At 47.7% G+C, this 13,244-nt stretch overlaps 1 protein-coding gene across 2 annotated transcripts in view; it reads left to right on the forward strand.

Annotated features, from left to right (window-relative positions):
- The first annotated feature begins 6,360 nt into the window (after positions 1-6,360).
- The window catches only part of ZNF793 (zinc finger protein 793), a 33,935-nt gene continuing 27,051 nt past the window's right edge, over positions 6,361-13,244 (forward strand). For both annotated transcript variants that reach the window (XM_077773758.1, XM_077773759.1), the window contains exons 1-2: positions 6,361-6,540; positions 6,674-6,888. In XM_077773758.1, the coding sequence (XP_077629884.1) occupies positions 6,529-6,540; positions 6,674-6,888 (227 nt within the window). In that variant the 5' untranslated portion in view covers positions 6,361-6,528. The remainder of the gene's footprint in view (positions 6,541-6,673; positions 6,889-13,244) is intronic.

Consider the following 13,244-nt stretch of genomic DNA (forward strand, 5'->3'; position numbering starts at 1 on the left):
CAGTCACATTGAGCACAACTTACTCAGGGATAGGTTGAGCAAGGGGACCTCTTGAGACTTGCCTTTCCTAACTGTATTGACAAAGGGATGCCTAAGGCATTGGTAGGTGCCCAGAACAGAATTTCTGTCCCTAGACCAAGTCCAGAGGAGCTGGGAGGGAGCTGGCCTCCCTTGTGGGGCCAGAAGGAGCCTGGCTACTCATTTCCCTCTCAGCGTTATGCTGTCCTCATCTGCAGTGAAGAAGGTGGGCCATTGTTGTCTCCATTCCCATCCCCTTGCACTTTTTCTACCTAGGCATTCACTGTGGGGCTTCAGGGCCAGAATGTAAGAGCCAGAATGTCCTCTCTTGTCAAGTGGGGAGTCGGGCCACCTTCTCCCAACGTGGAGAAAAGTTGGGCAGTTTGGGCCCACCCACAGGGCTTGCCTTTCAGCCTTACTGTTGGCCACAAGAGACATAGGGCATTTGAAGGAGCCCAGCACAGAATGTTTGCATGTAGCAGGGACAGAGGAGTGGGATGGGACCAGCCTCAGTTCCGCAGAAAGGGGGAATGAAGCTAGGCACCGTATTCTAAGGTATATCCTACCTCTCTCCTAAAATAAAGAACTCTGGCCATCCATGTGTCCCCATCCCTTTGCGGGTTTCCTGACGAGGTTTTGGGTCACACTAGGGGACATGGGGGTGTCACTCACATCAAAAGCACTCAGGGATTCATGGAGAGCTCCCCGTCACTGGCTGTGCTAACCAAAAGCAGTTTCTGATATCCCAAAGGGAAAACTGCTCTCCTCTTACTGAAAATGTGGTGCTTGACAGCCTGCAAGCTGATGTTTACCCTGAGTGTATTCACCGGGCTCACTGAGCTGCCTTCATTCTGAAAAGCAGAGGTCTGTCAGATGGGCAGTTTGCTTCCAGACATGGGTTGGCTCAGAAAGAGTCCAGTCAAGGACTCCTGCACCAGAGCCTGGTTCCAAACCCTTGAATTTCAGCAGGGACACTGACCTTGAATCCCTGAAGGAATATTGCATCTATAATTGATGGAAAGGGTAGGAAAAATTGCAATGGACAGAAGAATTCCTGCCTTACCAATGTTCTGGATGAACATTTCTTGTGGGGGATTGGGGAGGCGGCCTTCAGGTGTAGTCAAGGGACATTTCCCTGGGCCCAAACCTGATGTGTCTTACACATGAGATTATGCTAGTCGCTTTATTCTTTGTTTCTCCTATTCTTCCCTGGAAGAAAGAACTTTGGGCCTCTGTGTATCCATGTCCATCTTTGGTCTTTTGTTCAAACTAGGTTTCCTCTGGTAGGCATTTGAAGCCGATTTTAAGAGCAATTCAGTCTCATTTGAACTGAGGATTTGGGTCAAATTCTCTGGACTCTGGAAGTCTTTGGGCTATGAGGCCTTTCACCACTTGTGTTTTAGAACTATGAGTGCATCAGGAAACCTAGCCCACTGGAGGGGCCCAGCATGAAATGTTTGCATGTATGCAGGCCCAGAGGAGTTAGGAGAAAACCAGTCCTGCTTCTGGAACAAGAAACCACTGAGCTATACAGTACATTTTTAGTTGTATCCCATTCTCATTTGAATTCCAGGTGAAGGTTCCCACTGAACAGGGCTTACTGGTAAAACCAGTGGTGTTTTTCCCTTTCCCCAGTGCAGAGTTGCTTCCTATTCAGAAGACAGCCAGCTTCAAATAGATTATACTAGTCCCTTTATTCTTTGCTTGATCCCTTTCTCATAGAAAAGGAAGAGCTTTGGCCCTCCATGTGTCCATTCCCATTCCCTCACTTTTTGTTTCTTTCTCTTAAAAAAAATTTTTTTAAACATTTTATTTATTTCTGAGAGAGAGAGACAGCATGAGCAGGGGAGGGTCAGAGAGGGAGGGAGGTACAGAATCTGAAACAGACTCCAGGCTCTGAGCTAGCTGTCAGCACCTAGCCCGACACAGGGCTTGAACCCATGAACTGTGAGATCATGACCTGAGCTGAAGTCGGATGCTTAACCAACTGAGCCACCCAGGCGCCCCTGTTTCTTTTTCTTTTAGCCTTTTTTTTTAAATAAAGTTTTTTTTTTTTAAGATTTTTCATTTTTGGAGGGAGAGAGAGAGAGCCCATGAGCACAGTGGGGGCAGAAATAGGGAGACAAAGGATCCAAAGTGGGCTCCACGCTGTGAGCACAAAGCCCGATGCAGAGCTTGACCTCACAACCATGAGATCATGTCCTGAGCTGAAATCAAGAGTCAGCCACTTAACCAACTGAGACACCCAGGTGCCCCATCCTTTGCTGTTTGTCTAATTATATCTGAGTTCCCACTAGACACAGTGGGTGCCCCAAGAGTTATTCATTTCTAACAACCCAGAGGAAAGATTGCTCTGCTGTCAGAGAGCACTTAGTGCTTGGCCTCAGATTCTAAAAAGCACATAATCCATGCGTATGAGGTATGTTCCAGGACTGCATCAGTGAGGGAAGTGGCCCTTCAAAACATAATGTGCCACAGGAATGGTTCCAAACACTTGAGCAACAGCCCGGAGCATGAATACAGTATCCCTGAATCCCTGCTGCCTCTTTCCCCTGATGGGAAGGGCAGGAAAAACAGCTAAGGCCAGAAGCTTTCCCTCTCTTTCAAAAGGAAATATGCAGACCTCTTGCAGACTGGGCTCTCAACAGGTTTCCCTTTAGAGGTTTAGTGTGTCTCTGGCCACAGGTGTTTCTTACTCCTTAGACAGGACTTTGCTAGGAAGTTGTCATTCTAGACAGTTTATTCCAGTCTGTGTCCCATTCTCCTCAGTAATGAAGCACTTTGGCCTTCCATGTTTCCATTCCAATAAATATATTTTTTCTATTTGCAAAGTAGTTTCTCCCTGAGTGCCACTCAGAGCCAGTGTCTCAGAGAAATACTCTTTCCTTTAAGTTGGGGAATCTGGCCAAGTCCTTATGTCTCTGGCATGGGCTGGGACACAGGAGCCCTCATCATGTGCCTCTCAGAAGTATGTTGACAAGGTATAGAGCACTTGAAGGTGCACAACAGAGTGTCTATGTGTAGGCAATGCCACGGTTTGGGAGGGAGCCAGCCTTACTTCTGGTTGAAGACACACAATGTTAGACATTTCACTCCTAGATTCATCCTAATCTCCTATGTGATGTAGTACCTTGGCCTTCCTTCTAGGCCTTCCCATCCATTTTCTGTTTTCATAACTAGGTCATGGGTCACAACCAGGTGGAATTGTACTGTCAGCCACATAACCAAAATCCAGGATTTGTGATGAAATACCACTCTGGTTCTGTGCTGTGTGAGAGAATGAGTTACTGTATCTCAAAGAAGAATGACCTTCCTGTCCATGAATGGCAGTTGCTTGACTGGCCCGGGTCAGCCAGCTTGCCTCCCTCCCCAGGCTGATTGAAATGTCTTCATCTCCTAAGGCAGATGGATCAGGCATGCACAGTAGACTGCAGGACAATTCAGCCCAAAGAAAGCCCTTACAAGGACTGCTGCACCAAGACTTGGTTACAATACCTAGAGCACCAATGGGACCACTAACCTGCTACCACTGAATCATTGCTCTTTCTATGCCCTGAGGGTAGGCCATGCAAAAGAGCCAAGGTCAGGACCTTTCCTTCTCTTTCTGAAAGACAAGTGCAGGCCTCATGCTAACCGAGCACCTAGGTGTACGCAATGTATGTTTCCCTATGCCCCTGCCGTGGGTGCTTCTTATTATAGACAACAGTTAGCTTCTCGGGAGATTGTGGTAGGCGTGTCCTTCTCAGCTTCATTCTGCTCTCCTTTGTAATGAAGCACTTTGGCCCTTTGTCTATTTGTTTGCACCCTTTTGCTCTTTTTTCTCAAACCAGGATCTTGCTGGACTCCATTCACACTCAGTGTCTCAGAGGAATATCCTCCACTTTAACCTGGGGGCCTCGGCTGAGGCCTGGGGACTCAGGCATAGATTGGCAATGGGACCTCCTGTAACTTCCCATTAGAACTCTGTTCACAATGAGAGGCCTGGCGCATCTGCAGTTGCCAAGCAGGGTATGATGGATGTCTGCAGGCAGTCCCAGAGGCTTGGGGAGGCACTGGCCTTACACATTCAGCAAGGACAAATGAGGTCGATAGACATGCCCAGCATTATCCCATTCCCATCTGTAACGTAGAACCTTGGTCTCCCTTGTAGGCATTCCCACCAGTTTGCTATTTTATAAGTCTTGGGTCGCATTGAGGGATGACTGGGCTTTCACTCACTTCACACAAGCAGAGCCCAAAGATTGGTACTAAACTCTCACTTTGGTCCTGTGCTATGTGAGAGCAAACAGTAACTTCAAATCAAAGGATGACCTTCTTGACACTGAGTGCTTGGCGTATGGCCAGCTCTGGTAAGCGCAGTGAAGGGTAGACCTGACTTCATTCTGTCTCACAGATGCTAGGCACACTATGCTTCAGGACCCAATCAGCACCAAAAGGGCTCTTTCAAGAAGTACTGCATCAGGTCCAGGTTCCAAACACTTGACATCCAGCTGGGAGCAAGAACCCCTTGCCTCTGCATCAATGGTGCATCTATTTCCTGATGGGAAGGACAGGAGAAACCACCAAATCCAGTTTTCCCTCTGTTTCTGAAGGAAGAATACAGACCTCCTGTGGAATTTCACTCTCAGGTATAGCCAAAGAAGGCTTCCTTTGACAACAGCCCTCAGGTGTTTCTTACTCCCCAGACAGCCTGCCAAGAGAAGGGAGCAATAAGTAAACTTATTTCTAACTTTAGCCCATTCTCTTCTGCAATGAAGAGGTTTGGTCCTCAGGGAGCCTATTTGCATTTTATTGCTCTTTTTCAAACTAGGTTCTACCTCAGAGCCATTCAGAGCAAGAGCCTCAGAAGAATGTACTCTGAACTAGAACATCCCAGAATCCATGGGTCTGTGTCAGGTACACAGCCCAGGTCCAAACAGTGGTGTGGAGTTCCCAGTCAGTTCCTATGCCAATCGACAGCTCTCAGTGTCGTGTACCCCAGAGGGAAGCAGTCTCCTCTAATTTGGGGGGCTTGGTGGTATGTCAGCTAGAGTAACTGCAGGGATGGGTGGCCACCTGGCCTCCCTCACCTGGCTGAGAGAGGTGTCTTCATCCTGCAGATTAGATGGGTCATGCACGTGTACTCCGCTCCAGGCCCTGGATAGTGCCCAAGGGGACTTTGAAGTGACGATGGGACCCAGGCCGGGTTCTAACCACTTGACCATCAGCCAGGAGCCCCAAACTGCTAACGCTGAATCACTGCTGTCCCTGATCTCTAATGGGAAATGGCAAGAAACAGAGCCAAAGCCAGGGCTTTCCCTGTATTTCTGAAGGAAGATTGCAGGCCCCTTGCTCCCAGGCTCCCATGGGTATCCTGTAAAGGGCTCCCTTCACCAAAAACCACAGGTATTGCTTATTCCTGAGACAGACAGCTTGCTAGGAGATGGTGCTAGTTACTTCATTTTCCCCATTATCCCATTCTCTTGCCTAGTGAAGGACTCTGGCCCTCCGTGAATCTATTTTCATCTCTTTATTCTATTTTCAAACTAGTTCCTCTTTGGGGTCCATTCTGCATAGTCTCTCAGAGGAGTATCATTGGTGTTCAGCTGGGGATCCTAGTCCCATCCTTGTGACTGTATGGTAGGCTTGGTTACAGGGCCCCTGGCAAGTTGATGTCAACATCATGCAGGCATTCAGAGGCCTAGGGAATTGGAGGGGCCCAGGTTAGAACGTCTACACTTTAGCTTGGGCCAGAGGTATGGGAAGGGAGCTGGCCTCCTTTCTGGGCTGAGGGAACATGAAGTCACACATCCTCTTTCCAGATTGTTCCCATTCCCATTATAAACATTGAACTTTAGCCCTCCTTATGGCCACTCCCTCCCATGGTTTTATGTCTAACTATGTCCCTGTTTAGACTTAGGAGCCATGGATCTGTCACTCACTAAACCCATGCCCAGGGATAGCTTTTCACACAAGCCCCTGCTAATTGCAGCAGTTAGACTTACTCAGACTTGGATTTACCTTCCAACTGGGGCACAGAGGGGCCAGTGGGACCACAGGAATCGGGGACGGGTGTAGATCACCACCACAAGAAGGTTTCTGGGTCAGGTGCCAAGGCATGAATAGCCCTGTGCATCAGGGCAGTGCCATGGCAACCTCAGTGGCCCTGCAAAGCCATTCTGAGGTCATCGTGTGGCAACCATGGCATGGGCCTGAGCAATAGTGTATACTCAATAATAGCAACAGTGACAGTTCTGGCTGGCAGGACTAGGTCCACAATAGCCCCAGGGACAGTGGCAGAAGGCAGGGACTGGCAGATAGGGTGGAGCCCATTGGGGCAGCACCTGGTGTTTGCCTCCTTACCAGTTCCCTTCTCCCAGCCCACGTTTGGAGGATTCAAGTGCTCTCACATGTGTATCCTCGCATGAAATGGATATGCATGGTGTGATGTGTTGAAGAATGCCAGGAATAACCTAATATAAGGATGTACAGAATCAAAATGCTGGCCAGTGTGCAATATGCCTGGAAGAAATGCAGAATGAGGTACTAGAGCAGGGTTGCCTTGCCTACTCAAGTATCATTTAGGTGGCACTGGTTTAAAATAAATAGATCTTGCCCTGAGCATCATCACATACTGTAATAACTTCCCATTTTACAGTATTCTTATCTTTTCAAGGTGCTTGAAACCCTGAGAGGCTCTGAGGATCTGTCCATGGCAAAACAAAATGAAAACCACAGGCCTGCTGGGCCCAAACCTGAGTTCTGCAGGACTGGTGCAGAGATGAACAAGCATCCCATGAAAAGTATCCTGCTGAAGAGCCAGGGGCCCTTTGGCCCAACATATGCCACAGTCACAACAAATGGATCAGGATCCCCACTGGAGAGCCCAGGGTATGAATGTATGACAAACACATGGAGTGGACCCCAGGGAGGGCTCACAGTTAAAACAGAGCATAGGGGTGACAATGTGTAGTGGGAAGGCCAGAGTTCTGAATCAGAGACAAGAATGACATAATGCAGAGAGTGACCTGACTAGCATGGTCTTCCCCAGCTCACTGACTGACTCAGGAAGGAGAAACACTTGTGAGCTTTGGCAAACAGTGCCATCTATCAGTTCCACCTGAAAGCCCTGTCAGCAAGGAGCCTGCCCAGATTCTTTCTTCAGAATCAGAGGGAAAGACCTGGCTTTAGGCATGTGTCTTACCCTTGCCATCAGTAATTAGGGGTAGCAGTGATATAGGTGTAGCAGGGATGTGTCCTGAATGATGGAAGTGTTGGAAGCAAGTCTTAGTTCAGGATTCCATCCAATGGTACTTTCTGTGTTCAGGTACCCATCCTGCTGCCCACATGAAACCGTGCTCTTCTTCAAAATGAAGGGATCTCTATTAGTGAGGGAAGGGAGGTCCACTGGATACCCACGCTCATGCATACCCTAGCCAGCTAAGCAACACCATGTTCAGGGAGAGAAGGGCCAGGTTTCATCTGGGATTATAGAGAAATGACTGAGAAACCATCACCATTCATAACAGCCATGGCTCCTGAATATGAATGGAGACCTAGCCAGGAAAGCAGCCTTGGGATGTGTATGAGTAGAAGCAGTGCCAAAGTTCTGCATCTCCAAAGGGCTGGCATCCCTCAATGAAAAAGATAGCTTTCCTAATCAACTCTCGATCCAGACACGAGACCAGCTCCTTTCCTACACCTTTCGCTTAGCCTACACACAAACATTCTCCACCGGTCTCCTACAGGCCTGGTGATGCCCACAAATCCTAAACCCGACCCCATGGTGCCTGTGGTCAAACCTATTGCACACTTACCAGGATTGCACCAGACTCCCAGCTTAAAGGGAAAGGACATGCCTCTGAGACAAAGGCTCTGAAACAATTCCAGGGAGACTCTTGTATCCACAGAAGAGAAATTATTTACTATAGCTATACAGCCTCCTAAGCAACAAGAGCTCAGGGACATGTGAATCAATGTCCTCTGGGACATGAGACACTCAGAGTCCTCTATTGGGTCAGGAACAGACTAGAAACTCATTTACAATCCTTGTAACTCAGATGTGTATGGGAGAGTCACATGGTCTCGGTGTGTGAAGTGAGACCAAATTAGAAAATCAGCAATGGGAGAGAAATGACTACAAGGTGAGTCAAAGCTGTCCGTTCAAATGGGTATGGGGAAAATCGAGGAAAGAGACCTCTGCCTTCCCTTCCTTTTGTCTCACACAGTAGGCGAGATCCACCACTAACCCCTGGCTTAGCCTTCCCACAAGCAGTCTCCCTGGGTACCTTGACATACCTTAGGTTTGGGGAGGGCCACATCATTCTGAAACCAAATTGAGAAGGGCCCAATGCAACATCTCTGTTACCATCCCAAGGACACCATGAACCCTCCAAACTGAAAAAAAGAGGATGTTACTCTAAGACTCTGTCTTGGAATAGTCCCCATGCAAACCCTCTTTCATCACAAGGACTAAGGGGGTGGCAGTGGAGATACACACTGCCAGAGTTGTTCTTCATGCATGAGATTTGGAGAATGTTGAGAATGAAGCCCCCAGTGCAGTCTCCTATCCACCAGGTTATATCTGGAAAAAGAAAGACCTGTGGGCTTAGCCATGGGAGCCCCCCGAACAACTACACCTGAGCGCCCTGTAAGCAAGAAGCTTGCATTCTTTCTTTGGGAGCCAGTAATTTCTGCATTGTTCTATCCCTGCCACGATTTCCATCAGTTGAGGGAGGCAGCGGTGCATGAGATATAGTTCTTGGGTTATGAGGGCTCTTGCTCAGTAATCTGCAACAAGGGCTTGGTTCCCTAATTCCTGGCAAGGGCTCTTCCAATGCTAACCCTTCCCAGTTTTACTACCCATGTGTAAACTGTCTGCTTCCCAGAATGAAGACAAGTCAGTTATCAGGTCAGTGAGGCAAGCTGGCTCCCCTTCACCCTGCATAGCACAGCAGGCCAAGCACCAAGCACCTAGCTACTAAAGGCCTTCTTTTCTTTGGTAGTGCAGAGCCTGGTAGCCCTCACTGAGCACAGGAGTACAGTGAGATTGTGAAGCTACCCAGGGGTGCCAGCTGAGGGAGTGATGGCTACATGGCTCCTAGGGAGAAAAGAAATAAATAAATAGTCAGAAATACAGTAAGGGGAAGGAAATGGGAGCCAAATGGGCCAAATCTCAACATTTCCTGTGGGAACAAGGATCCACCTGGAAAGAAGATGCCTTGCTTCATTTGCCCTCAACCCAAAAGGATACCAGCTCCCTGCCAAATCTCTGGCCCAGCCTATGCACCAAACATCCTCTGCTAGTCCCCTTCAAATGCCCTGGGCCTCTGAATGGCCACATAATTTTGAAACCCAGTGAATTAATGAAGAAGGAGCCCTGTGGCAAAACCGCTCCCCCAGTCATAAGGACTGGATCAAATTTCCAGGTGGAAGGCAGAGCACAGGACTCTTGAGACCCTTACTCTGAGAGGATTGTGAGAAGAACCTTGATTCTACAAGACAGCAAAGATGTGTCAAGGTGGATAAGGAGGGCAGGAGTTCTGCAGACCTTGGATGGGTAAATCTATTGAGAAGGGAGTGCCCAGCACCAGCTTCTGGCAATCTGGCCCTAAGAAGAAACACCAGAAGGCATAAGCAATGGCGTCCTCTAGTGTCTCCATCTGGGAGCCCTGTCAGCAACAGGCCTGCCTTCTTCCAGAAAGACCTAGAGAGCCCTGGGGCTTGGTCTGTTTTTCTTGCTTTTCCCATCACGAAATGGAGTAGGCAGTGACAGTGCTGTAACTTTGGCTTCTGGTGTACTTCTGCCCATCATATCCATCGAGACAGGTAGCAGAGGTTCTGAGATATGAAGAAGGTGCCTCCATGTGACGATCAAGAGGTAGGGATGAGGCCTTGGTGCAGTATGTATTCAAAAGGCTTTTTGTGCCCTGATAGGTCATGGACCTTGCTGCTGCATGTGCACAGATTGTCCGTTTTTGTGAATGAGGGTAGCTCCCTCCATTAGGGGTCCATATGACTACCCATTCCCACAATACTGTTGCCTGCCCAGCACCAAGGGCTCTGGGATGGTTTTGTGAGTTCGAGCCCCATGTCAGGCTCTGTGCTGGCAGCATAGAGCCTGCTTGGGATTCTCTCTTCCTCTCTCTCTGTCCATTCCCCACTTGTGCTGTTTCTGTATCTCTCAAAATAAATAAATTTGAAAAAATAAAATTCTCTGTTACAAAAATAGTCAATACCCATGCCTGATATTCTCTTAGTGCAAGCTCTGCTCACCTAATGGCTAGAATGAATTCCTTCCACCTTGCTTTGTTTTAGAAATACATCTTTCAAGATCAACTATAAATGGAATCTAATTCTATCTAAGCCTAATTCTTCCCCCAGCAGATAATATGTAAAATAAAGGTTTAATATTTCCTACAGAGAAAGAAACTCCACTAAAATGTGGACAAACCAAGACTTGCCAAATGACTATGTAAATACAAGGTAGGAGGGAAAGGCGCATTGGGAAAGGTCTGAATTCACTAATGCTCCTTCACTACCATGGGCTGCCATCAATCAATGAAAATAAAAGGCTCATGAACTCTATGAAGGAAAACATATGTGGAGAAGGAAAACACATGTAAAAACAAAAAACAAAAATATCAAATGAAACAACAACCCATCACGTGTGATGACTTGCAAGGGAAAATCCCTGTGAAGACAGAAGGCCATGAAAGACTTGCCAAATGAACATGGATACACCAGGTAGGCCACCAGAACCCACTGGGCAGGCAAATCCCATCCTCTTCTGTGGACCTCAGCATTCAGGCTCCAGCTGTGCTTTCCCGCTTTCTAGGGTACTCGTCTTGCGAGAAATATACGATGAGGGGATAAGAAAGTCACCAGGAGAGAAGACACCAGGGGCAGCAGTAACTCAGACCCTCCCCTGAGTCTACAGATGCACCACAGGACTTGGTTGCTTTGTCAAGGGGAGGATGATGGTCCTTGACAGAAGGGAGTCAAGAATCGGTCAGCGGACAGCCACAGAGGAAAGAGCCCTGGGTCCTGGAAGACTTCTGCGAAGTACCATTGCCTCTCTCCAAGGAGGCAGGTACTGAGCAACTGGTATGCCCCACCGGGAGGGAGCCCTTCCACAACTGGGCCTATGTCCACTAGGGAAGGGGGTGTTTTTTGTGGTGGGGGCAGTGGGGTTGCAGACCCGCAGGGAGGGATTCCGGAAAGACACTGGGAGAAGCAGAAACTGATGTGTGTTGCCAGGGCATGGGACTCCTCCACCCACGTCTAGGCCTCAGGGTCAATGGATTTTCAGGTGACAAGGCTATGGGATCTTTATCACCTGGGCCACCAGGTATCATCCCCAGCCCACCTGGCCGTACATCGGACCCCATTCCTACCCACTCCATTGAGGTTTCGGTCCACTACAGCAGTCTGTAGTGTCCGTGTCTGGCCATCAAATCTGGCCGCCACAGCCGTAGTGCTAGAGGTCCACGATCTAGGAGAACCGAGAAGAGTAAAGCAGGCTCACTCTCCCCCAATCCCGGGTTACACCCTCCTCTTTCACCCCTCCCCACCGCCCACAACGCTTCAGGAGCCCAGCAACTCGGAACTGAGGCCTGGCCTCCCGGGCCCAAGTGCGGGCAACAAGTGTCCGCCAGCTTCACCCAAACCACCACCTTTGCTAAGCGAAGTGCAGAAACTTGGAGGGGGGCGCCCTCTGGCGGTAGCGGTGGACAGGCTCAGGCACAGGCTGTGGCTGTCCTCTAGTGGGTCCAGCGGAGGGAAAGAAGGGAGGGGTATTTACAAAATATGTGTTATTTGACTGTTTATGTTATTGGTAAGGCTTTCAGTCAGCTGTATACTATTAGTAGTTAAGTTTTTGGGGAATTAAGTTGTATACAGATTTTCAACTCTTTGGGGGCGGGGTCAGTGCCCCTAACACCCCCATATTGTGCAAGGGTCAACTTTATAAGCAGATTGGTCTAAACAGAGTAGTTTTGGACTAGGGATGTTACTTTAGTTTGGGTTTAGGCCTGAGGGATTCTTATAGCACCCCCCATTCTACTTCTCTTAGCCCACAACTGTGAGGCCCACAAATGATATGAATTATATAGTAGTTAGTGATCGTTAGCCTTTCTTATCATTAGTGAGTAGATAACATTGTATCACTTGCTCCCCATAAACCCTACTCCCAAGACCTCTCAACTCTTGCATCTGTTTGGATTATAGGGTTTATTTCCCACTATATCCTTAATATGTAGATGTAGTGCTGGATATTGTTTATTTCTAATGAACAGGGGAAGTGCAAAGAGAGAGGGAGATACAGAATCCAAAGCAGGCTCCAGGCTCTGAGCTGTCAGCACAGAGCCCAACACAGATTCGAACCCATATAACATGAGATCATGACCTGAGCCAAATTCTGATACTTAATCAACTGAGCCACCCAGGTGCCTCTCTACTCTCTCTGCTAGGTTTCACTCATGTGGTTCTGTTCCTTTGCATGACTTGGTTATCTATGACAGCTTGCTGGTCATTGTCCCTAAAAAGTTACTTGTGGAGGCAGAAGCATAAGATTGGTATGCCCACCTGCAGTGTGGACTGTCATTCATCTTGCCAGGTATTAGCCAGCCCAACTCAAACCAAATTTGAGGTTCCTTAATTAATTTAGGTTGTGAGTCCATAATTTCCCACATCTAGTAAAATTGAAAAGAAAGAAAAATAGGACCTTGTTCCAGGAAAAGCAAGTGATAATTGCTGGCAATGGATCCCAATCATTGGTATTTTTAAAGTTTTTGAATTTTTAAAATGTAGCTAGAATTCAGAAGCACTGGACTTGAGAGACAGGCAGAGTACAGGGGCCAAGTTGTAAAAGTAGAACATCTTTAAACAGTATGTCTAAACATGATCTTTAGTCATGGTCCCTTGTACATGGCACTGACCATAAGCTAAAGACAAGAATTTACAGTTTTTTTCTTTTTTACTTTTAATATAGGAAAAATACAAACATTTACAAAAATAGAGATAAAAGATTAATCACTATGTATTCATTATCCAGATTTAAGTTCTCAATATTTTGCCAATTTTACATTAAGAAAAGTTATTTTTAAAAAACTAGGAAATAAGGAAACATTACTACATCAGCCTGTGTGACTCCTCAAAGTCATACTAGAGCATGGTCTGAAAATCGACCCAAGGTTGGGACGCCTGGATGGCTCAGTTAGTTAAGTGTCTGAATTTGGCTCAGGTCC

The sequence above is a fragment of the Crocuta crocuta genome, unplaced genomic scaffold, assembly GCF_008692635.1.
Source record: "Crocuta crocuta isolate KB4526 unplaced genomic scaffold, BGI_CrCroc_1.0 scaffold267, whole genome shotgun sequence".
Taxonomy (NCBI): domain Eukaryota; kingdom Metazoa; phylum Chordata; class Mammalia; order Carnivora; family Hyaenidae; genus Crocuta; species Crocuta crocuta.